Source organism: Balaenoptera physalus (assembly GCF_965194825.1).
Source record: "Balaenoptera physalus genome assembly, chromosome: 1".
NCBI classification, from domain to species: Eukaryota; Metazoa; Chordata; class Mammalia; order Artiodactyla; family Balaenopteridae; genus Balaenoptera; species Balaenoptera physalus.
In genome coordinates, this window is record NC_138882.1 from 36,004,821 (window position 1) to 36,030,838 (window position 26,018).

The 26,018-nt window shown below is 47.8% G+C and overlaps 1 protein-coding gene and 1 pseudogene across 2 annotated transcripts; one reads left to right on the plus strand and one right to left on the minus strand.

Annotated features, from left to right (window-relative positions):
• The first annotated feature begins 340 nt into the window (after window positions 1-340).
• Window positions 341-25,814, plus strand: CHIT1 (chitinase 1). Its single transcript, XM_082434372.1, is given in 14 exon segments — window positions 341-10,687; window positions 12,919-13,120; window positions 13,705-13,761; window positions 15,133-15,298; window positions 15,505-15,629; window positions 16,301-16,374; window positions 16,377-16,423; window positions 18,391-18,421; window positions 18,424-18,464; window positions 18,468-18,575; window positions 18,886-18,999; window positions 20,305-20,431; window positions 20,957-21,018; window positions 21,022-25,814. Coding segments are annotated over 14 exon segments (1,359 nt in total). The 5' UTR covers window positions 341-10,662; the 3' UTR covers window positions 21,202-25,814.
• On the minus strand, window positions 23,942-25,510 carry LOC309647762 (transmembrane protein 80 pseudogene; annotated as a pseudogene). The gene is made up of 3 exons: window positions 25,406-25,510; window positions 24,557-24,629; window positions 23,942-24,165 (listed from the first exon to the last, which is right to left on the minus strand). The product of its transcript is annotated as a transmembrane protein 80 pseudogene (transcript).
• Window positions 25,815-26,018: the final 204 nt, after the last annotated feature.

Here is a 26,018-nt window from a genome sequence, read left to right on the forward strand (position 1 = left end):
CAAACAGAGATGAACAATACAATAACTGAAATGAAAACTACACTAGAAGGAATCAATAGCAGAATAAGTGAAGCAGAAGAACGGATAAGTGACCTGGAAGACAGAATGGTGGAATTCACTACTGCGGAACAGACTAAAGAAAAAAGAATGAAAAGAAATGAAGACAGCCTAAGAGACCTCTGGGACAACGTTAAATGAAACAACATTCACATTATAGGGGTCCCAGAAGGAGAAGAGAGAGAGAAAGGACCAGAGAAAATATTTGAAGAGATTATAGTCGAAAACTACCCTAACAGGAGAAAGGAAATAGCCACCCAAGTCCAGGAAGCGCAGCGAGTCCCATACAGGATAAACCCAAGGAGAAACACGCCGAGACACATAATAATCAAATTGGCAAAAATTAAAAACAAAGAAAAATTATTGAAAGCAGCAAGGGAAAAACGACAAATAACATACAAGGGAACTCCCATAAGGTTAACAGCTGATTTCTCAGCAGAAACTCTACAAGCCAGAAGGGAGTGGCATGATATACTTAAAGTGATGAAAGGGAAGAACCTACAACCAAGATTTCTCTACCCGGCAAGGATCTCATTCAGATTTGATGGAGAAATCAAAAGCTTTACAGACACGCAAAAGCTAAGAGAATTCAGCACCACCAAACCAGCTCTACAACAAATGCTAAAGGAACTTCTCTAAGTGGGAAACACAAGAGAAGAAAAGGACCTACAAAAACAAACCCAAAACAATTAAGAAAATGGTCATAGGAACATACATATCGATAATTACCTTAAACGTGAATGGATTAAATGCTTCAACCAAAAGACACAGGCTTGCTGAATGGATACAAAAACAAGACCCATATATATGCTGTCTACAAGAGACCCACTTCAGACCTAGGGACACATACAGACTGAAAGTGAGGGGATGGAAAAAGATAGTCCATGCAAATGGAAATCAAAAGAAAGCTGGAGTAGCTATACTCATATCAGATAAAATAGACTTTAAAATAAAGAATGTTACAAGAGACAAGGAAGGACACTACATAATGATCAAGGGATCAATCCAAGAAGAAGATATAACAATTATAAATATATATGCACCCAACATAGGAGCACCTCAATACATAAGGCAACTGCTAACAGCTATAAAAGAGGAAATTGACCGTAACACAATAATAGTGGGGGACTTTAACACCTCACTTACACCAATGGACAGATCATCCAAAATGAAAATAAATAAGGAAACAGAAGCTTTAAATGACACAATAGACCAGATAGACTTAATTGATATTTATAGGACATTCCATCCAAAAACAGCAGATTACACTTTCTTCTCAAGTGCGCATGGAACACTCTCCAGGATAGATCACATCTTGGGTCACAAATCAAGCCTCAGTAAATTTAAGAAAATTGAAATCATATCGAGCATCTTTTCTGACCACAACGCTACGAGATTAGAAATGAATTACAGGGAAAAAAACATAAAAAACACAAACACATGGAGGCTAAACAATACGTTACTAAATAACCAAGAGATCACTGAAGAAATCAAAGAGGAAATAAAAAAATACCTAGAGACAAATGACAATGAAAACACAACGATCCAAAACCTATGGGATGCAGCAAAAGCAGTTCTAAGAGGGAAGTTTATAGCTATACAAACCTACTTAAAGAAACAAGAAAAATCTCAAGTAAACAATCTAACCTTACACCTAAAGAAACTAGAGAAAGAAAAACAAACAAAACCCAAAGTTAGCAGAAGGAAGGAAATCATAAAGATCAGAGTGGAAATAAATGAAATAGAAACAAAACAATAGCAAAGATCAATAAAACTAAAAGCTGGTTCTTTGAGAAGAGAAACAAAATTGATAAGCCATTAGCCAGACTCATCAAGAAAAAGAGGGAGAGGACTCAAATCAATAAAATTAGAAATGAAAAAGGAGAAGTTACAACAGACACTGCAGAAATACAAAGCATCCTAAGAGACTACTACAAGCAACTCTATGCCAATAAAATGGACAACCTGGAAGAAATGGACAAATTCTTAGAAAAGTATAACCTTCCAAGACTGAACCAGGAAGAAGCAGAAAATATGAACAGACCAATCACAGGTAATGAAATTGAAACCGTGATTAAAAATCTTCCAACAAACAAAAGTCCAGGACCAGATGGCTTCACAGGTGAATTCTATCAAACATTTAGAGAAGAGCTAACACCCATCCTTCTCAAACTCTTCCAAAAAATTGCAGAGGAAGGAACACTCCCAAACTCATTCTATGAGGCCACCATCACCCTGATACCACAACCAGACAAAGATACTACAAAAAAAGAAAATTACAGACCAATATCACTGATGAATATAGATGCAAAAATCCTCAACAAAATACTAGCAAACAGAATCCAACAACACATTAAAAGGATCATACACCATGATCAAGTGGGATTTATCCCAGGGATGCAAAGATTCTTCAATATACGCAAATCAATCAATGTGATACACCCTATTAACAAATTGAAGAATAAAAACCATATGATCATCTCAAAAGATGCAGAAAAAGCTTTTGACAAAATTCAACACCCATTTATGATAAAAACTCTCCAGAAAGTGGGCATAGAGGGAACCTACCTCAATATAATAAAGGCCATATATGACATCATTCTCAATGGTGAAAAACTGAAAGCATTTCCTCTCAGATCAGGAACAAGACAAGGATGTCCACTCTAACCACTATTATTCAACATAGTTTTGGAAGTCCTAGCCATGGCAATCAGCAAAGAAAAAGAAATAAAAGGAATACAAATTGGTAAAGAAGTAAAACTGTCACTGTTTGCATATGTCACGATACTATACATAGAGAATCCTAAAGATGCCACCACAAAACTACTAGAAGTAATCAATGAATTTGGTAAAGTTGCAGGATACAAATTTAATACACAGAAATCTCTTGCATTCCTATACACTAATGATGAAAAATCTGAAAGAGAAATTAAGGAAACACTCCCATTTACCACTGCAACAAAAAGAATAAAATACCTAGGAATAAACCTACCTAGGGAGACAAAAGACCTGTATGCAGAAAACTATAAGACACTGATGAAAGAAATTAAAGATGATACCAACAGATGGAGAGATATACCATGTTCTTGGATTGGAAGAATCAATATTGTGAAAATGACTATACTACCCGAGGCAATCTATAGATTCAATTTAATCCCTATCAAATTACCAGTGGCATTTTTTACGGAACTAGAACAAAGAATCTTAAAATTTGTATGGAGACAAAAAAGACCCCGAATAGCCAAAGCAGTCTTGAGGGAATAAAACGGAGCTGGAGGAATCAGACTCCCTGACTTCAGACTATACTACAAAGCTACAGTAATCAAGACAATATGGTACTGGCACAAAAACAGAAACATAGATCAATGGAACAAGATAGAAAGCCCAGAGATAAACCCACGCACCTATGGTCAACTAATCTATGACAAAGGAGGCAAGGATATTCGATGGAGAAAAGACAGTCTCTTCAATAAGTGGTGGTGGGAAAACTGGACAGCTACATGTAAAAGAATGAAATTAGAACATTCCCTAACACCATACACAAAAGTAAACTCAAAATGGATTAGAGACCTAAATGTAAGACTGGACACTATAAAACTCTTAGAGGAAAACATAGGAAGAACACTCTGACATAAATCACAGCAAGATCTTTTTTGATCCACCTCCTAGAGTAAAGGAAATAAAAACAAAAATAAACAAATGGGACCTAATGAAACTTCAAGCTTTTGCACAGCAAAGGAAACCATAAACAAGACGAAAAGACAACCCTCTGAATGGGAGAAAATATTTGCAAACGAATCAATGGACAAAGGATTAATCTCCAAAATAGATAAACAGCTCATTCAGCTCAATATTAAAGAAACAAACACCCCAACCCAAAAATGGGCAGAAGACCTAAATAGACATTTCTCCAAAGAAGACATACAGACGGCCAAGAAGCACATGAATAGCTGCTCAACATCACTAATTACTAGAGAAATGCAAATCAAAACTACAATGAGGTATCACCTCACACCACTTAGAATGGGCATCATCAGAAAATCTACAAACAACAAATGCTGGAGAGGATGTGGAGAAAAGGGAACCCTCTTGCACTGTTGGTGGGAATGTAAATTGATACATCCCCTATGGAGAACAGTATGGAGGTTCCTTGAAAAGCTAAAAATAGAATTACCATATGATCCAGCAATCCCACTACTGGGCATATACCCAGAGAAAACCATAATTCAAAAAGACACCTGCACCCCAATGTTCATTGTAGCACTGTTTACAATAGCCACGTCCTGGAAGCAACCTAAATGCCCATCAACAGACGAATGGATAAAGAAGATGTGGTACATATATACAATGGAATATTACTCAGTCATAAAAAGGAATGAAATTGGGTCATTTGTTGAGACGTGGTTGGATCTAGAGACTTTCATACAGAGTGAAGTTAAGTCAGAAAGCGAAAAACAATATTGTATATTAACGCATATATGTGGAACCTAGAAAAATGGTACAGATGAACCAGTTCGCAGGGCAGAAATTGAGACACAGATGTAGAGAACAAACCTATGGACACCAAGGGGGGCAAGCGGCAGGGGGGCGGGGGTGGTGGTGTGATGAATTGGGCGTTTGGGATTGACATGTATACACTGATGTGTATAAAATTGATGACCAATAAGAACCTGCTGTATAAAAAAATAAATTAAATAAAATTCAAAAATTCAAAAAATAATGAGCTATATACACAAAGCTTTGGCAATGCTAATTAAAGTAAAAAAAAAGAAAGGAAAACTCAAATGCCTAGAAATGGGAAGGAGAATTATAAACAAGTATATATGGGCACAATGTACAATGAGTCTTGCTGGACCAAGCCCAGCTCAGTTCAGAGCCTGTGGTAGCGCATCCCATGATGATATTAGGGAGCTCACGGGAGAGGAAGCTGATACTTATAGAGTCCCTCAGTCAGCAGGCAGTGAGTGGGTGGAAGCACCCGAAGTAGAAGCCTGTGCACCGCTCTTGAGTGGGAGATGAGATTTCATATTAATGGGGCAATGGGCCAGAGCCAAGATGCTCCCAAAAGGAGCCTTTTTTGACCAGCCTTCCTTGCTAGGCTCTCCAGAGGCCAGGTGGAACCCATCTCAGGGGGACCAGCAGACCCTGGCCCAAGGCCCCAAGCTAAAGTCCACTGCCCTTGCACATTTAAAGCCTTGAGTAATGAGGAATCTCAACTTCAACACGTTTGGGGGAAGATAGAAAAGGCTCAGGGCCCATTGTGGGGATGGAAAATTCTCCCTGCCACTGAGAAAAGGTTGAAGTGTGAGTGATTCTCAAGGGGATTTGCATTTTGAGAAATGACCCCAGTGAGAAGCAGTACTTTACTTAACCTTGTAGGCTGCAAGCTCCACAGGCACAGGGGCTGCGAATTCATCTCAGGGTCCCCAGTGCCTGGCACAGTGCTTGTTATCTAGAAGGTGTACAGCAAACAGGTAGACTAAATTTTTTAAAATAATAAAAGTAAAAAAGTAAAAGTAATGTGTGCTCATCATTAACAGTCAGAACATAATTGTTTGAGGTTAGAAAATCAGAAGCCCTCACTGCCACTCACTCTGGTTTCTCCAAGTTCCTTTTTTATTCTGTTTGTTTGATCTCTTTCATGTAGGGACTCTTTCCTCAAATGTCTGGTGATCCTGCATTTCTTCCATCTGCAATAGTGAGTCATCGCTACTGGAAGATCCAGGGGCTTGGTGGCTTTTTATCTAAGGGCCCCCACTTTGGGGTGATGGGATAGGGACATGGCTATTCCATTCAAGATGTCATTTGAGTTTCAGTAGTCTGAGTTTTGGTAACTTTTCTCTTAGGCTGGTTTGTTTTCCTGAGAGGAGTTAATGCTCTGCTTAGGGCTCTAGTGGAGGGAAGGGCTGGTTGGTCTGACCATCCCAGAGACTTTCAGAGACTTTCATTTAATTCCCCTGTCATCAGTCTCAGTCTTCAGTCTGGCATCCCCCTCACCCCATTCCCCTCCACTCTCTGCTGGGCAACGTGTTCCCAAATCTACAGTCACTCTGGTTCATCTTGTGTTTTATGGGGATGGAGAAGAAGATCTGGGGGTCTAAACAGTTCACTCATACCTACTGTTGTCAGCTTCACTCCACTTCACAATTTTCTGCTAACTCCTGTGCCTTTCCAGGGTGCCTTGGCATGAATCCCCTGCTTCCTGTGCATTCCCCACCTGCTGGCTGAGGTTTCAGCTTTTTCAGGTCTGCTGAGTGAGTTCCACTTGTTCATTCTGTTTCATCTTCCAAACAGCTGTTGATATCTCTCATCTATTTTGGTCCCCTCTTCCATTTACTTCGTCCTAGTTGATTTATACCATTTTAATCCTTTAACTGCTATTTTGAGGGGGTTTCAGAAGAGAGTGGAGATAAACACCTGTGTTCAATCTACCATGTGCAATGGGTACACTGTGCTTTTTCCTTTTAACAATATATTGAGAAGGTGTTTATTTCTTTGTAATTGGGTATAGAATTCCGGGCTCCAATAGGCAACACATAAATCTATTTTAAGTTTATGTTGCTTAATGCTGAAAAGTATACAACGAACATTATTTTATACTAATAATTATGTGTAGAAATAAAGGAGAGAAGAATAGAAGGAGAGAGAGAAAGAGAGTGAGAAAGAGAGAAGGAAGGAGGAAGAGGAAAGAGGTCTACATGGAATGTCAGGCTCTGAAGGAGGGAGTGGGGGAGAAGCTCAGGGAAATGAATGGGCTGTAGTTCTGGCCTTGGCCCATACTACCTAGATCCAATCCTCGCCTCTCATTTCTGGTACCCACTGAATGCCAACTGCCTCAGACTCAAACCTGTTGTTATTTGTGAGAAAAGCAGCTTCCACTGGGATGTGGTCTACTAGGACCAGGAAACAAGCTGACGTTTGGACAGGCAAGGCCACAACCTACATGGCCAGAGAGGGCTCAGTGTGCCCTTTCTTGCCAGAGGTGGGGGGGGCTCCCAGATGTGCGTTTCAGCATGACTGAAGGCCATAGTGGCCAGCATCCACAAGGTCCACCCCTGCCTGGGGCTCAGGCCCATCAGAAGATGCCCAGATAGGAAAGGGAAGAGCCTGGGAACCTTCACTCCAGCTCTGGCTCCTCTTTTATCCAGCTTTGGGCAAGTTTGCAAGAAACAGAAGCTTTGGCTTCTGTTTCTTCAACTGCAATATGGGAGAATAGCTTCTGCTAATAGTTAAGAGGTTTTACGGGGAGGTTTGCACTTCTCACATCAACCAGATACTTTCTGAGCACTTGACATTGAGTGGTGAGAGGACTGAGGAAACAACATTCAATAATAAACTCAATATTTTCAGATATTTGTTGATGACTATTCTGTGTACTGGCCACTGGGGTTGTCAGTGCACAGTAGTGGACAAACAGACATGGTTCCCACTCTTGGGGCTTCCAGTCTAGTGAGAGAGACACACATTCAATTCATAAACTCACAAAATAAGTACATAATTTCAAATTAGGATAAGGGCTAGGAAGGAAAAGAGCATTCTGCTTCAGGAGAGAGTAGCAGGAATGAGGTAGTCAGGGGGAAAGAAAAGAAACAGCTGCATAAACCAAGGTAGTGATGCTAATGGTGGGGCTACTGGGCACGGTGGAGACCCCAGATGATTGGGGGCAGGTCAGCACTTAGAGTGACTCAGAATCCTGGACACCACAATGCAGGGTCCTTTTGGTGACATGAAGCCGAGTCAGAAAAGCTCAAAGCTGACAGGTCAGCTATGTGTACAGGAGTAGGGGGCAAGATAAGGAGGCCACCTGTCTCCCTGGAGAAGCCTCTCAAAGTCTCCTGGTTTTCACTTCCCACCTTCACCCTTCCCCTTCTGCCCACATCCCAAGACCTGAGGCAGCTCTATAGACCTCAGGTGATTCTGAACAGGCTCCTTGGCAGGATCCCTAAGTGAAAGAGGAGGCAAGGACACAGGGACTGTCCATCTGGGCACAGAGCTCTGACCGCCTCAGAGACCTCACAGAGGTTACCAGAGCCCTGATCTCTGACACCAACAGAGACTGGGCAGAAGTGTCAGGGCCGGGCAGCCCCAGGAATAAGAGCAGCCAGCAGGCAGTGCATTCATAACCATCCTCTGAGGACTTCTCCTTACAGATGAAGAAACTGGAGTTCAAAGAAATCGAGGAACGTGCTCGAGGTTACACAGATAGTAAATGACAGAGTTCGGATTCAAACCCAGGCAACTTGACTCCAGAGTCTGCTGCCACTGGACGTTCCCACTCAGCCATTCAGGCCACTCATATTAAGGCCTAGGACCAAAGAGCAGATCCCCTAGAAGCTCAGAGGTTTGCCAGGACCTTGGAGTTCATGTATGCACTGGCTACTGTCTGCACACAGAATAAGTAACATGTCCCAGTAGGTCCTGCAGTGGCTGAATGCTGCCCCCTCCCCCAATATCTCCACCCAGCACCTCAGAATGTGACCTTAGTTGAATAAGGGTCTATGCAGATGTAATTAAGGTGGGAATCTCAAGATGAGATCACCCTGGGTGGGCCCTAAATCCAATGACAAGGGTCTTTATATGAGGCAGAAAAGAAGACATGCAAAGACACAGAGGAAAAAGCCTTGTGAGAATGGAGACAGACATCGGAGTGATGCTGCCACAGACCAAGGAACACCAGAAGCCATCAGAAGATGGAAGAGACAAGGAAACATTCTTCCCTAGAAATTTTGGAGGAAGCATGGCCCTGCCAATACCTCGATTTCAGACTTCCGGCCTCCCGAACTGTGAGGTAATAAATCCTGCTGCTTTAAGCCGCCTAGTTTGAGGTTATTTGTTACAGCAGCCACAGGACACTGATAGAGGTCCCTCTGATTCTTCATAAGAAACACAGGCATTTAAAAATATTACTAAACTCATAGTTGCTATTTATCATTATGTATTTTTCTCAATGGATATAAAATATTACTATCACATGGATAGTAATAAAAACATTACTATTATAAAATATAGATTATACTTGCAACACTATCATCTTACAGAGAGATTACCTAAATTTCAGAGAGGGCCGTGGTAAAGCAAGCAGGCAGGCTGGTCTGGAAGCCTGCTTCCCTGACTCATGAGGTGTTTCTCTTCCTCCAAAGCCTGGGGCTGCTCGTGGTCCTCACCAGCCCACACAGAGAAAATCAGAATCAAGCTTGCTCAGCAGAAGGTTTAGAAACACTTCCCTCTTCCCTCCCTTTGCCTCCTGGCTTGGCAATGATAAGAGCCCAGGTTACACCCTGTGATTGTTCCAGAAAACCAAGCATTGCTAAAGGGCATTGTGTCGGGTGTCCCCAGTCCATGCTACTTGGCACCCTAGACCTCCATACCACATCCCCTGCCCCCTGTGCCCTCCCACTGCCCCTGTCTGACTTCAACACCCTGGCTGTGGTGGGACAGGGAGGCCTGATAAAAGGAGGGCAGGACCTGGATAGCTGGTTGCATGGGCTGAAGTCTGTCACTGAGCCAGCACCATGGTGTGGTCTGTAGCCTGGGCAGGTGAGTGGGTGCTGTCAGGGAGTATGGGCTGGGCCCCGGGAGCTGTGGGGAAGTGGGGATGTGTATGTGAAATGGTTCCTTGGTGCTGTTTGTAAGGAAGCAGAAGCTTTCAGGAGAACTTTGGAGGGTCATTCCATTTCTCCTTCTGCTGCCAGGCTTGCAGTTCCTGTGGGTTCCCCCCTGAGGTCTTTCAGCCCAAGAGGCTTTGTGTTGCAAGGAAAAGCTTTTCTCAACAGGCTGAAAATGACTTTTCTTCCTGTTTTGGAAGCCCAGAGTCAGTGAACCCCTCGGCATTGGGTGGTTTTGTCTTTCCTATGTTCTGAGGCCCCCTACTTTCCAGGGGTGCCCACTGCCAAGGAATTCTTCTCCACCCTGAAGCTGGTTGCCCTGCAAAGTGCAGCCTGGGAGCCATGACCCTGGGTGCCCTTACAAATTTTCATGCAAGTTTTATTAGGTTAATGGGAAAATCCAAGGTCACCAGAGAGGTGAAATAAATACTTTTAAAGGAGTCCCACTGAGCCCTAGGTCTCCAAGGATATTGGTAACTCAGCCAGCCTCTTGTGGGGTGTGGCAGGAAAGCAGCAAAAAGTAGTCAATTGTGGCTGTGAGCAGAAGTACAGAGACCTCACCTAGAGATGAACTCTCTGGCCTAGCCCTTCCAAATTGGCTCTTTTCATCCTGAGGACAGGTTTTCTGCTTATTTCAAAAGAGAAACTTTCTCTCCAAAAAGCTTAAAAGTCAGTGGTTTTCCTAGAATCTTCCTAAATCCACACTGCCCTCTACTGATGTTCTAGAGAGGGAGCAGTCTCAGCTCATGGAGATTTCCATCAGCTCTGGGACTAGCCCAGGCCAGGTAGGGGCCCCTGCTGTCTGGCCTGGGTAAAGGGATGGACACAGTGCCCTCCTGGGTCACTTGTGGGCAGAGGAAGCTGGATTTGTAGGAAACTGTCCTGAGCCCACCCCCATCCCTGACCACTTCTCGCTCTTGCGCTTCAATAGCCATAGAGGGCTGGGAAAGTAAGAATGACATCTTAACCTCTGCCTTCTCTTTTGTGCTGTTCAGGTTTGATGGTTCTGCTGACGATCCAGTGGGGTAAGTGGTGCCCTTCTTGAAGCTAGCCCTGGGTTCCCTCAGCCCCATTCCCTGGGCTCTGCTACCCTCTCCCATTCACTCCCCTAACATTTACGCCCACCTCAAGAGCTCTTGCCAGATTTCAGTGGGTTCTCGCCTCCAAAGCTCAGGCCCCTGCAAGTGTCCTTGTCCCCATAATGGCCTTGCCATTCCTTCTTCTGGGAAGGGTCTAGCCTCCTAACCCACTAGCTGAACTCCTGTGTGTCCGTGGGGCCAGCTTAAATGTCAACCTCTCTCTGTTCTTTCCTGAGGTCACTTGCTCCGACCTCTGTGCTCTCATAGCACTGGAACACATTTTACAGTATATATCACAGCGTTTCTAATTACTGGCTTAGGTGTCTCCCCTACCACCAGTAGGGGCGCTCTGACCTACTGGAAGTAAGAAACCTAAGTCTTCTCCAGCTCCATGTCCTAGCCCCTTGGCTCAGCAAGGACAACACACTCTTTCCGTGTCTGTTGAACTGATTGCATGTGGAGCTTGGGAGAACCAGGAGGGATCCTTCTTGTGCAAGACAAGAGAGAACTCTCTGGGTGATGTTTAGCAACTTGGACTCCTGGGTTCCCTTCCTATCCCACACCGCTCCCTGTACTCAGACCCTCATCCTGAGCCTGGGCTGTGGCACTAGACACACATTTCCCCTCTTCATCTCACAGGAGGGGACAGCCAGGTCCAGAGAAATAGCAAACATGGGGAAGAGAGAAAAGTTGAAGATTTCCTCAAAAGCTTTAATCCAAGCTACTTCTGGGCATATGGTGTGCTATGGTATGGGATGGTATATATTTATAATAATAGAATTTTGTGTGGGCTAAGGGTTAATGTATGCAAAGCACTTAGAACAGAGCTTACTTTCTGCCAGCACTGTTCTGAGTGTTTCACATACATTAACTCTTCATTCACACAATAGTCCTTAAGATAGGAACAATCATCATTCCCATTTTATGAAGGAGAAAGCTGAATTATCTGGCTAAAAATTTGCAGAGTTGGGATTTCAACCCAGGCATGAAATTCCAAAGTCCCTGCTGTTAACCACTAGACTTTGTTGCCTCTATAGTACAAATATTCATGCACAATATTCAATATGCTATGGCAGGATATGATACAAAATAAAAAGAGCCTCCTGGCTCCTTTCTAGATGGTCCCAGGGATGTGTTCGCTGGGTTAATCCCCTGTTTCCTTCTTTTGCTTTGGGGAGTTCACCAATCCTCCTTCTATGTCACTCAGGCAACGCCCCAGTCCCATCGGCAAACTTCACTCCCGGGTGACCTCTAGTTAGGGCCAGTGACTACCCAAGAGCTTTGACTCCTCCTTCTGAGAGCCATCCATGGGCCCAGGGGTGTCTCAGCCAGCCCTTCATGCTCTGGGTTCCTACACACTCTCCTATAGCCACTTTGCACTGCTCTCTCTCCTCATCCTCTCACTGGCCACATGGGGGATGGAGGAGGGTGCAGAGAGACCCTGTCTGTGCAAAAGGAAATCCTAGTGTCTAGACCATGACCACAGACATGCTCCAGTCCAAACTCATCATTCTGCCAAGTCCCTGGCATAAAATGCTGGTGTGTGCAAACCACACGATCATAGTCTGCAAGGCTGGAAGAGCCCTCAGAGACCACACTGTCATTTTCAGATGGGGACCCCTAAGCCAAGGCTAAAGAGAAGATCAGCCCAAAGTACACTTCTGGCAGCTGCAGGGATGAAGCTGCAGGCCTTTGTGTTCTGGTCAACTTTGCACAGTGCTGCCCTCGGTGGGAGCCATCACTGCTAGACAAGCCCCCACCTGGGAGGAGAGGCCCTACACACAAAGCCATTCTACAGGGTGTGGGGATGACAGAAACAAGCTGCCTTTTCCTAGAGAAAATATTCTCCTTGTTAGAACCTTGTCAGTGATATTAAACCAATTCTCTACAAGGGATAATAGTATACAAATGCAAACCTCTTTAAAGCAAGACTAAAGAAACATAAACCCAGGCTGTAACTGGGGCCTCCTCTCTGCCACTTTATATATTTGTATTTTAATTAACATTCTGAAGTATTCCAAGCTGTGATTTGAAAGTTCTGCCTCCCTGCCTCCAGCAGATGAAGGGCCATGTTTAACGTCTTCTGGCATGACATAAGTTCTGCCTCTGGGCAGAGGAGGCCAGTCCACAGCAGGCCCTTCTGATTGCCATTTCTTTTCTTTGCCCCAACTTGCCAGGCTCTGCGGCAAAACTGGTCTGCTACTTCACTAACTGGGCCCAGTACAGACAGGGGGCTGTTCGTTTCTTTCCCAAGGATGTGGACCCCAATCTGTGCACCCACCTCATATGTGCCTTTGCTGGCATGAACAATCACCAGCTCAGCTCCATAGCGTGGAATGATGAGACACTCTACAAGGAATTCAACATCTTGAAAAAGATGTGAGCTGCAGTGGAGGAGGTGGGGATGGGAGGTGGAGAAGACAGGCGCCTCCTCTCAAAGCCAGAAACCTTCTCCATTACTGCAGTCTGGCTGCAGACCCGCTGTGTGGCTTTGGGCAAGTCTCATCACTTCTCTGGTCTTTCCCGTGCTTATGTGGAAGAGATGGGGGTAGATAGTGACTCCTTAAGTGCCCTTCCAGTTTAGGTCTAAGTGGAATCCGGACTGTGAAACTGTTTCCCTCTACTGGGAATGAGTGCCCTTCTTTCTCCTAAAATCTATCTATCCTTCAGCTCAAGTGTTATCACTACCTTAATACAGCCTCTCTGAAGATCTGTTCTGATCTCTTGCTTTCTGAATTCCTTGAGTGTACGGCTCCCCAGCCAGATAAGAAATCCTCAAAGGCAGGAACGTGTCTTTTCTTTCCCAATCTAGAGCTTCCCTGGTACAGAATCTGAACATAGGGATTTATATATCCCCTACCTCACCCCACCAGCCCTGCCAGGCTCCTTGCTTCCTTGTTAGTGAGGTGAGCCTCCCCAGGACCTGGCTGGATAAATTCTGGCATTTCTCTTTTCTTTCCCAGGAATCCCAAGCTGAAGACGTTGCAGGCCACTGGGGGCTGGAGCTTCGGCACTCAGAAGTGAGCTGTCTGTGGGCACCAATGTGGCAGGGCCCCTAGTGGGGAACTGGCTCACTGGCCAGAGAGACCCCCAGTCAGGGAATCAGCCAGGCAGAGGTGTAGCCAGGGTGAGGGGGAGTGGGAGAGAAGAGTGGACTCTGGGGGCTGACCTTCCTTCTGACTTCTTGGTACCTCATCAGGAGGCAGTGGAGTGGGCTTAGCTCCAGGCCGTTATACATCCAGTCTTGCTTTAAATGCAGCACAGAGAGTCTGACCTCTTTCCAGGCCTCAGTCTCTTCCTCCATGAAATGTGTAAAGGGAGGGTCTCAACTAATCCCAGACAACATATAATGTCTATATTTTCTGAGCTCTGGAACAGTATGTCTGAGAATTTTTGTTCCCCTTCTGGGTGTCAAAGGCAGTCTGCGAGATTGAGCTTGGATGCCAGAATATTGACATTTCCAGGACATTTTTGATGATTTAGGGAGATAATGGAATGGTATATTTGGAACCATACTTTTCCTAGAAAGTCCTAACTATAAGGTCCCCAAAATTCTAAACCAGTCTTTCTAATACTTTTTTGGATCATGAGCCTTTTTGAGAACCTGATGAAATTTATGACTCCCCTTCCCAAAACACTGCTTATACACAGATTTTTCACTGAAATTCAGGATTCTTAGCCTGGGGTTCCCAGGCATACAAACCCCACTTAAGAACTGATGCTATTAGCTAAATTAAAAAATAAATTAAAATAGAAACAGTCTATAAAACTCAAGACCCCCAAGAAGTCCAGGGACTTCTTGAGAAAGTAAGATGTGGGGAGGTTGTTCTTGGGGCACCTCAGAAATTGTAAAGAACTCTGGACTAGTAATAGTAATAACAATAACACAAAGCACTCTACAAATGTGAGCTAGAAGAATAGTAACCATGTTAACCTGCCAGGGAAGTAGAACAGCAGGCCCCCAAGATTACCCAGATCCTCACTAAACTGCCGTGCTTCTCTTCCTCTTCATCTTAGAAACCGATTCCTCTTCTTTTTTCAATCTCCTTGCTGGGTTGACAGCCAGCTCTGATTCAGGTTAGAACAAATCCCTGGGCAGGGATGTGGCAGTAAGCTTCTGGAGGGAATTTTGGGAAGCAGAACTCCTAGTGAGTCAGTGTGCCCCTGGTGATGTCAAAGTTTGGGGGCACTTCTACATTGTCCCTTTCCCTTAGCCAGGCCCATAACCCACCTGCAAATATCCCAGCAGTCTCTGAAGCAGCCCTTCTGGTTCCCTTCTAGCCTAGACAGCCGAGCACCAATATCCTGAGAAGTTTCTCACTTGCCTCTGAGGGAGCATGACCCACTGTCCTGTGTAAGACAGGCCCACACTGCCTTTTATCAACCCATAGGTTCATGGATATGGTGGCTATAGCCAATAATCAACAGACCTTTGTCAACTCAGCCATCAGGTTTCTGTGCAAATATGGCGTTGATGGTCTTGACCTTGACTGGGAGTACGCAGGAAGCCGGGGGAGCCCTCCATCAGATAAGCAGTGCTTCATAGCCCTGGTGCAGGTACAGCTGGGTGAGATAGGGAAGACCTAGTTGTCCAGGGGGCCGCATAGGTGCTGCTCTGCCCCCAGGCTCAGCTGCTTCATGTGTCTGCATAGCACAGACCAGCCCTGTGGTCAGTTTTCAGGCTCCTGTGTGGGAACATCTGCTTGGAGCTCACAGGGCTGCCTGTTCCCCGCCTGTGTGTTCACTCTGAGCTGCCCCTGCAGGACCTGGCCAATGCCTTTCAGCAGGAAGCCCAGGCCTCAGGGAAGGCACACCTCCTGCCGAGCACAGCTGTCCCAGCAGGGCCACACTGCACAAAAGATGGATATGAGGGGGACAAAATTGCTCTGTGAGTCTCAGGCAGATGGCATGGACCCTGTGTTCTCTGCAGGGGAAAGAGACCAAGGGCAGGCTGAGCTTCCCTCAGAATGGAGCAGGGGCTCGCCTGCACCACCAGCAGACCTAAGGAGGGTTTCCTTAGCACATCTGCTACTCCATCACTCCGGAGTCCCTCTCTTTGGAGCCTTGCCCTTTTCCTTAAGAATTCAGTCTTAAAGTGAAATACCCCTGGAGGAGGAAAGAGGGAAGCACTTAGCATCTCTGAGAGAATGAGTTCCCACCCCAAGCCTACTGAATAAGAGCCTGTACCTGAATGAGATTCCCAAGTGATATATGTGCACAACTAAAGTTTGAGAAATGCTAAGCTAGATTTCCCTTCAAAATAGCAAAATAGCAAGAGGTGTCCTTGAGTGGACTCTGTCCTGAGGGTGCTAAGGGGACAGCTGGGAGGAGGACGCTGAAGACGTGAGCTGCCAAGAATGAGAATGGCCAGGATGACGGGGGCCACCGGAGGTGTTGCCTATGCTGCTGCGTCTCCCAGAGCAAGAAGGGAGCCCGCCCCCACCATGCAGGTCTCTCCCCAGGCCACACACTGCGTGTGAGGGGACGGAGGAGCAAGGAAGGGGGAGGGCTCCACCCTGCTCACTAGCCCCTCACTCTCTCTTCCCATGCCTCATGCAGGAAACTGCAGTTCCTCAGCTTCATGGCCTATGACATCCATGGCTCTTGGGAAAAGAACACAGGGCATTACAGCCCCCCCATGAGAGACAGGGAGAGACTGGGGCCATGGCCGAATTCAATGTGGTAAGGGGCAGGACGCCCCTGGCACAGGCCCTTGCCAGTGGCCCTTTTTGAGCCTCGAAGAACCTAATGGAAGGGAAAAGCAGGATACCAAGCAGGGCATGGAGAAGCCAGGATTTTTTGGTTTCTTTCGTGTTTGTTTGTTTGTTTTATTTTCCTATTCCATGTCACTGCTGAGGAGAAACCTCACTTCTGTGTAGCATCTCGGCTGATATTAGACACAGCCAACCAATCTAGCAACATCAAACAAACAAGTGACTAATTGGGAGGCTGTCTTTGAGCTCAAGTTTCCAGCCAAAATGGCTCCTGCTCCCTTCATACACCCTCAGCCCCATTTCCTTCAAGATAATGGGTAACTTTTGCTCCTTGGCACTGAATGTCCTTCTGGAAAGAGGTGAGAGCTTTCCCAAGTTGATAACATCTCAGGGGATGTCACTCAGGGCAGAACCCCCCTACGCCACCCCAGTCCCTGGAAAGGGCAGGCTTGGTTGTAGACTGGGGTGGGTGGAGGTTTCCTGCCCAGCTCTTCCTCATTGAGCAGGCTAGACATTTTTTTATAAGCCCATTCTATATTTTAAAAGTCAAGATTGACCATATCATTTCTCCTTCTTAAGAAACAACAATAACAAAAAGCCCTAAATTAAAATGTTTGTTAATTTTGGGGAGTCCACATCTTTGTGTTTCAGCTGGGTGGAACATCTAGGACTTCCGTGGCTCTTTCACAAATAAAGTGCACTTCTTCAGGCACTTGAGCCGAGCGTCTAAACCTCACATTGCACCTGGTTCCTCCACCCTCATCTGGGAAACTGTGTGGGTCCCAGGGGAAGCCAGCCAAGTCAAGTGGGGAGACATACAAAGACATTCAGCTGAGAGGTGAGGGGGTTGAACTCCCACTGGCACAGTGCTCTCCAAGCTGTGTGCCCTGGATCCATGTGGGGGAAGGGAGGCCTTTATCCTCCTACAAAGAGGCCTTCTACTCTCTATACTATGTGCCCTGCATGTTGCTTCTGGCCAGAGGGGTGACTTTTCCAAATTTGCACAAAAATGCCACAGAACTTAGCAGGGTGCTCTGACCTCTGCCCTCAGAAAGCTCCAGTCTGATCAAAGATGAATCATGTGGACCAGCAAAAAGAAATACACGTAAATCAATACAGTGAAAATACCTAAGTGCTAAGAGGTTGCAGGGTAACTAGAAAACCTGGACTCAAACAGGGTGGATTCTTGGGGAAAGTGAGCCTACCATCCTGGTTTGAGGGAAGAGTCTTCATTACTTGTTTATTCCACAGAGTTGTATTGGGTACCTCCTCATGTCACAGGCCTGGGGGTGTCATGTCAAGTAATACATGATGGGGGAAGGTCTTGTGCAGAGGCGGTGAAGAAGCCCTGTGTTCATTTGTTCTTTCTATTTGCACATCTTAGTGTCAAGCATTGTTCTAGGCACTGGGGTTACAGAGATAAATAAAATTCCCTGCTGTTGTACTGAGGGTGAAACAACAGTGATGGTAATGATCACGATCATAGCTCCCCTTTATTGCACTATGTTAGACTTATACATGCATTATATCTTTTAATTCTCACAATGCCTTTAGTGACAAATATTTTTATCATTTCCATTTTATGGACAGGAAGCTCGAGGCTCAGCAAGATCAAATAAGTTGCTGAGTAAGGCAGAGATCTTTGTTTACTGAGGTATCCCAAGCGTCTAGGACAGTGCCTGGCACACAGCTGGCCTTCAGTAAATATTTACTGAGTCAATGACTGTTTGACTCCAGAGCCCATGCTCTTGGCTATAGGGCCATGCAGCTTCAATCACTGTGGTTCAGGGTCTAAGAGAGGATCTAAAGAAGATGGGGCAGGGTTGGAACACTAGTAAAGGCTCATGAAACTCCTCTGGAGCCCCCAGGCTTGGATGATCTGAACCAGTCTAAAGGCAAAGAAAATTAGCCCTGACATTGCTCCTTCACCACCAGGACTCTGCCATGCAACGGTGGTTGCAGAAAGGGACCCTGCCAGCGAACTGATCTTTGGCATGCCCACCTATGGATGATCCTTTACCCTTGCCTCTTTGTTGGACACTGGAGTGGGGGCCCAAGCCACGGGGCCTGGAACTCCTGGCCCCTTCACCAAAGAGGGAGGACTCCTGGCTTACTATGAAGTAGGAAAACCCACAACCACCCCGAGTATTGTGCAGAGCAGGGGCTTCTTCTCCAATAATTTCTGAATGAGGATGCTAGGCACAGTGAATTCTGGTCGGGTAAATTCCATCCCATGCCTGTCATCTTGGATTTATCCTTAAGCCCAGGTGCCTCATTGAATCAACAGTTCTAGGTCACTCAGTCTAGAACTTCCTAGAATCTCCAAGCTTCTCAGATGGGAATTTTTCAGTCTCTAGTCTCCTCATGACAGGGAGAAGATGCTTGCAGTGCCTCCCACCTCCTTCCCAGCTCTGCCCTCTGCTCCTCCAGGTCTGCTCTTGGAAGGGGGCTGCTGAGCACAGAATCAAGGACCAGAAGGTGCCCTATGCCTTTCAGAGCAACCAGTGGGTGGGTTTTGATGATGTGGAGAGCTGCAAAATCAAGGTGAGGTTCAGCCCCGCTGGGAAGGTGTGGTCCTGTGTGGGCCCAAGGCCTGTCAATAACATTCAATGACAGCATTCAGAACCTCTTCAAGGAGAAATATCCCAGCATTTCACAGATCTCCATGTGATAGCATTTTGTACCATTATCACCTACTGGTTAAGAAAAGACACAATGGCAAAAAAATTGCTCTACATTGAGTATCTCTCTTGAAAGTATTTGTATTTTATTAAACACAAATTCTACAGACATATAAGAGGAGAAATACATACAGTAAGGCATATCATTTTATTCAGTCCGTTGACAATATTTGGTGCATGTTCAAATTATAGATCCTTTGATTTACTTATATGACACCCCTTCAATTCCTGCCTCAAAACTTGAGTGTGTTTACCTGTTTCCATGTCTCTCTCCCCAGTGAGGTCATTGGCACCTGCAGAGGGACCTGTATTTGCTCATCTGCTTATCTCTTGTCAGTTATGCAGGGCAGACTGTGGCAGGTTCTTCTGGAGGTGTAGACAAAGCGCTCTGGAGAATTGAGGAGGCAGCATGATCCTGGCTGGGGGAGATGAGAGAAGGCATCATGGTGGAAGGGATTTTGAGAAAGTCTTAAAGCAGAGAAGATGGGCCTTCTGGGGAGGAAAGCACAGGAGAAAGACTTGATGGAGAGGAAAGGGGAAGCTAGCCTCTGAGAGCAAGTTGTACCATAGCTGGAACCCTGAGTGGGGACTGGTGTAGAAAGGGAGGTAGCTGGGAGGGAGATTGGGGCCATCAAGGGTTCCGACCACCCCTACCCTGTAACCCCAGCCTCACGCCAGAGGTGAGCCATGGCCCCTGGCAGGGCTAGGGCCAGGGAAGCCCACTCGGAGGGGACACACAGCCATACCTTAAAGAAGCCTCAGGGAACTGGTGGAGGTGAGAAGGCCCTCAGGGTGGACAAAGACATGAAGACAGGGAATTGATTCAGATCTCTGGGGAAGTTAGTCATTCCCTATGGTAAGTGAACTCATTACACTCAGCAGACAGTACCCCAAACACAATAGCTCAGCCCAGAAAATGCTGGGAAGTTAAGGCTTCCAACCTAAGGAAGGTCACACATCCATGTACTCCTCACACCTCCACCCTCATGCCCACCCCTGGCCATGTTTATGTCAGGGCAGGGAGATTCCAGAATGAATCATGCCCAGCAAGGATCAGAACTCATGGGTGCTGGAGAAAAGAGGTCCCTGCCTGGATGCGGAAACCAGCTCTGGGGCTGCTGGCCGGGCTTCCCTGGGCTCCTCCACCCCCATCTCGCTCCTCAAACAGGTCAGCTATCTGAAGCAGACGGGACTGGGTGGGGTCATGGTTTGGACACGGGACATGGACAACTTTGCTGGTTTCTTCTGCAACCAGGGCCGATACCCCCTCATCAAGACGCTGCGGCTGGAGCTGAGTGAGTATGGGGCCAGGGCACCTCAGGTACCGGCTTCTTCTGAGGAAATGATTTTGCCTCAGTACTGTGATTTCCCAAATTTCACCCCCAGGAGCTGAGGAAGCTGTAGAAACGATTCTCTTTTCACACTCTTCTTCCTCTTTCTGATTGTACCAATGCCTGCCCAGGGTGTTGGTAACCAGGGCTTCCCTCCAGAGGGCCCTCAGCCTCTCTTCTCAAGGCCTGCACTCAGCCTTCATTGTGAGACCCCGCTGGCCCTCACCATTACTTGGTTGGTCTTTGCAGATGGTAGATAGCCGTTCACTGCCTATGACACTTGTAGCCCCGGTGTTTTCTCTTGAGCTGTGCTCCGGCTGTAGGTGTGGCTGTTGTCTGGCTGTCCTCTGCCTTGGGTGTCTGACTATGCCCTGCCTGTAAGGTATGGGGTGTTGAGCTGCTGCTGCCTATGGTTGCTGCCTGTGTGCTTGGCCTATGGGTTTGGGATCTTTTGGAGGAGCCTTGGTTGAATCATCACTGTTTTCCCAGGTCTTCCATATATGTCTTCAGGCCCCCCAGAGCCTGAAGCTCCTGCACCAGGCCAGCCCTCTTAACTTGAGCATGGCTCCAGCCTCAGACAAGACACATTCTGCCAGGGCAAAGCTGACGGGCTCTACCCCAACCCTCTGGACTGGTCCAGCTACTACAGTTGTACAGGGGGGTGGTTGTTCCAGCAAAGATGCCTGAGGAGCCTGGTGTTCAGCTCCTCTTGCAAATGCTGCACCTGGAGTTGAGTCTCCAAGGCCCCTTTGACCCCAGCACCTGGGCAAGGGCCCAGGACCACTCCATAGCCCGCCTCCCCAGCTCTCCCTGGCAGCTGCAATCTGGCTTCTTGTGTCTTTCCATATCCAAGCTTTCTGTTCTCAGCCTTGGTTTCCTCTTGTTCTGCTCTTCCTGGGCTGCCTATTTTACTTGAAAAATAAATCTTTGGTTTGCACCCCACTGCCCCCAGATGTGGTGGCTTACAGAGGCTCTCTAAGCACTCTGTTAGTTCAAAAACTACCCTGAGGAAGGTAGGGAGCCAAGAGGGGAGGGTGACATAAGGCATGACTAGGTCAGAGCCAGGTGAGAAGGCGGTCCATTCAGGGTGTGTCGGGCTCTGCACCAGGTCTCGCCTTGAAGACTCCACTTTCCAGTGGGCAGCTTCCAGGGCACAGATGACCACATCTAGGGCATGGCCCTGGATCTGACACATTCTTCATTGGCTCAGAACCCCTTGGAGAGAGAACTTTTCCTGGTGACCTCCATTCAGGCGTTATTCCCAAGATGCTCACTAGATGGCAGCAGAGAAGAGTTTTTCCCCTGCCTTAAGGGCTCCGCTCATGGCCACTGCATTAAAATGAGAATCCAGACCCCCTGCTACTAAGCGCTCATTTGACAGATGAGGCAGGGATACTTATTACCCTCCTTTAACAGGTATTTAAACTGAAGACCTATTCTAACCCAGTTCTGAGACCAGAACCAAGGCCTAAATGGGCCAATATGGGCCAGAAGGGCATGCACATACAGTACCCTGGACAAATAGAGTAATCCAAACAGTCCTTGAAGCTTTGAGTTGAATCTTGGTCAATTTGAAGAAAATCTGCACATAACCTAATGGTCCAGCTTGCCATGCACTCACCCAAAGCTGGTTTTTTGGGTGGGACTCGGGCAGCTGGGGATGGGGACAAGTGGGGAGAGAGATGAGCTGGCCCTTCGCATGAGTACAAGCAGCACCAGATCCCTCTAGCAGTGACTTCCCCTCTACACCCTGCCTGTCCTCAAGCCTTTTGAAATCTGCTCTTCTTCAGTCCAGAGCACAGGTCTGCTTTTGCCCATGTTCCTTCCTCTGAGGTCTCAGCTGAGACCTGTCTCTGCTCAGAATGGAGTCTAGGATGGAAGTCTCCTTATGGCAGGGGCTGCAGGAGGCTTAGTGCCAGACAGCTGCAGAACCAACTTCCGGCCCCACCACCTACTAGCTGTGTGACTTTAGGCAAAGAAATGGAGGCTCAGTGTCCTCATCCGGCAGCTGGGGACAGCCTCCTCCTGTCAGGGTGGGTGAGGATTAGGGGAAGTAAGTGCGTGTTAGCTGGGTCCAGCGTGATCAGCACCACCTCTCACTAACCTTCTCGCTGGGCTCTCTGCTTCCTGTACCTCCCTCATCCAGTGCAACCTCCACACTGTGACCAGCTTGATCTCTCTAAATAGGAATCTAACCCTGTCATTTCCCATGCCTAAGAACTACCAACAGCTTCCTCCCGCCTAAAGAATAAAGTCTCTGTCATCAGCACAGTGTCAAGACACTTCATCAGGCCCAGTCTCTTCTGCTCTCATTCCTATCATCCAACCCCAGTTCAGGTGCCAGGTACCCCAGCTGTTGGTACTAACCTCAGCCACGCCAGCTTCTCATGTGGGACCCCCAGATGTCCACTGTCACTCTTATGAGGTTTGAGCCCCTGTCCCAAAGCAAATACTATTGTGTACTTTAGACAAGACTGTCTCCCTTTACCCACCTGTCTGCCCTACCCACCCACCCCCAACTTTATAACCTAGGTGATGTACCCTTGTATGGAGTAGGCCTTTGAAGTCAAGTGCAAATATTGCCTGGATTGTTAGGTTTGCTTCGCTTTGAGCAATATAGTGTTTTTTTGAGGTAGAGAAGCTTCTTTATTTAAAAATACTGTGAAGAGAGAATATCCAGATGCTCAAACACAACATTACTCCAGACGTAGAAAATGTGAAATTGAGACCAAGGGAAGTCACTAGAAAACATCGGCGCAGACTCCTTCCAGGAGCACTTGCAGAGGGCCTGGGAGCCGGACAGCACCCCTACTGGGGACTCTCCAGTTCTCCTCCCTCCCCTCTGCGCTGGGGCTTCCAGGTCACCTTCGCCTTTCTCCAGAATTCCCCAAGGGAAAGGTGTCACGGCTGAGGAGAAACCCCCCAGCCTCGAGCTGCCTGGCCTTTGGCAGGTGCCTCCTGTGCACGGCAGAGTGCACCACTTGCCCGGGGCTCGGCCCGCAGAGCAGGACCCCTGGTCCCTGTGCCACCCCGAAGCTGCAGGGAGAGCAGAGACAGCCGATCCCTGCCTGAGAGGGAGGTGCCACGGACACCGCGAGGGCACTGGCCTGGCTGCCTGCTTTCCGAAGGCCTCGTCCCCCTCTGCACCCTGGATGTCGGTGGCTGCTGAAGCCAGATCCCCACCAACCAGAGACGTCCCCATGATTCCCCGCAGACCGGCCGGGACAGCCCCACCCCTGCTTCCGTCACACCCAGCCCCTGCCCAGCACCTTGTTCTGCCCTGGCTCCCGACCCCACCTCCGCCTCATAGACCCTCCACACCATCTGACCCTCTAACAAACACCGAGGCAGGTCAGCACGAAGATGTCCTTCCCGCTCACCAACCGTCAGCGGGGGAGGTGACGGCTGGGGCACAGTCTGGCTCTGAGGAGGGTCTCCTGTCCAGGGTTGTCCCGCGGGCCGGGCACCGCCTACCTAGCTGTCGAAGGCGGCGATGGCCACCGCCTGCAGGACGGCCTCCAGGCCGTGGAGCGCGAAGAGCATGGCGCTGAGGGCCGAGTCGGCCCACAGCACCAGGGTCTGCCAGAGCAGGAAGTAGATGGACAGCAGGGCACCGCCCACCGTGAGGACCAGCCTGGCGGCCAGCGGTACCTCGGCTTCCATCAGGTTGCCCTTGGTGCCGAAGTATAACCGAATTGCTTCCAGAATCCCCATCAGAAAGAGCAGAGTCAGGTCGAGGACCAGGTAACTGTGAGGATAAGTGAAAACCTGATTTTTTTTTTTTAATTTATTTTATTTATTTATTTATTTATTTATGGCTGTGTTGGGTCTTCGTTTCCGTGCGAGGGCTTTCTCTAGTTGCGGCAAGCGGGAGCCACTCTTCATCACCGTGCGTGGGCCTCTCACTGTCGCGGCCTCTCTTGTTGCGGAGCACAGGCTCCAGACGCACAGGCTCAGTAGTTGTGGCTCACGGGCCTAGTTGCTCCGCGGCATGTGGGATCTTCCCAGACCAGGGCTCGAACCCGTGTCCCCTGCATTGGCAGGCAGACTCTCAACCACTGCGCCACCAGGGAAGCCGGAAAACCTGACTTTTGTATACAGCCAGCAGGAGCGTAGCTAGGAAATACAGGGCATAGTACGTTCCACTCAGATAGAGCAGCATCTGAAGAGGGAGTGATGAGAGCTGGCCAGCAGTTAAGGACTCTCAGGCCCAGCAAATGACCCTGCCCGAGGGCACCCACCTGGGGAGGGTGGACAGGAGGGGTTGCTCTGCCACCTGTCCAGAGGCCCTGCAAACACGTGGGTCCAGCCCAGGCACCTTCGGGTGGCCACAGAGACCCGGCCAACGGCCCCCTGCCTGGCTTCCTTTGACACCCCTCCTGGTGTCACCACACCTGGCAGGGCTCCTGTGGGCTCCGGGGTGGGGCTGGGGCTTACCCCCAGGGGACATCCTAGCCTGGAGCAAGAGGACCGGGCACATCCTTGGTGACTGCAGGCAGGACGGCCTTGGCACCCCGGGCTTCCTCAGGTGGCATCACCCTGACCTAGGTCCCGGTTATAACACTGAGAGCAAAAAGTGACCTTTTTCACTTTCTTCAAAGAAAATGTCTTTCTCTCTTTTGGGGGGCAGTTAAATACCCACTAGCAACTTTCCTGAGCTCTGAACACTTTGTATTTGTTTATGCTGAAACAAGTCTGTAAGTTTTCCAAGTGAGGGGTTTTCGTGTTCCTGCCCCTCAGGGCCCGGAGGGAGTCAGGCAGCCATCCCTCGGCGTGGGGCTGAGCAGGAGGCACCAGTGGAGGAGGTTATATCAACTCTCTCCACCTGTTAGTGGACGCCCTTCCCACTCAGGTGGAATGACTACTCAAAACTTATAGGGAAGGTGGGGCTAGGGGCTGGGGGCTTAAAGCAGTAAAAAGCAGGAGCCAAGAGCCGACTTCAGGTGCCTGGGAGGTCTGGGTCTTGGGCTGATGGAGGGCCACAGGGATGCAGCAGCGGGATACCACCGTGGAGGAAGCTCTCCCTCGCCGCGAGGCCGCCATTTTGCCGCGCCCCGCCCCGCGCCCCCGAGCAATATAGTTTGTAAAGGAATTTTGGGTCACTTATGCTTTAGTGGCTTAGTCCATGAATGTCTGGCCACTCTCTCTAACAGCAGTGACCACTTTCAGCCCCATAGAGGAGAAGTTCCTCTGGTCTTCTCTCTGAGCAGACTCAGAACATGCACCACCATGTCTAATATACCTGCTGGAACACCAGGCAAATCCTCAACCCCCACCACACCCGAGGACCCAGCTCTCCTGGTGGGCCCACAGTCCCCTGCTCTGACATCATCCACTTCTTAATGTACCACACCTTACCTGGAGCCATGGGAACTGAAGCGCTGTTCTCTTTATTTTGTTTCAATTATGAAATCTACCACATGGGCAAAAGAGTGTTTAAAAAAATACGTATGTTCAGTGTCTCCCAGGAATCCATCACGGGAGTAAGGAAACAACACTACCAGCAACTTTGAAGTTACTCATGTGCCCCTCCCTAGTCCCACACCCTTCT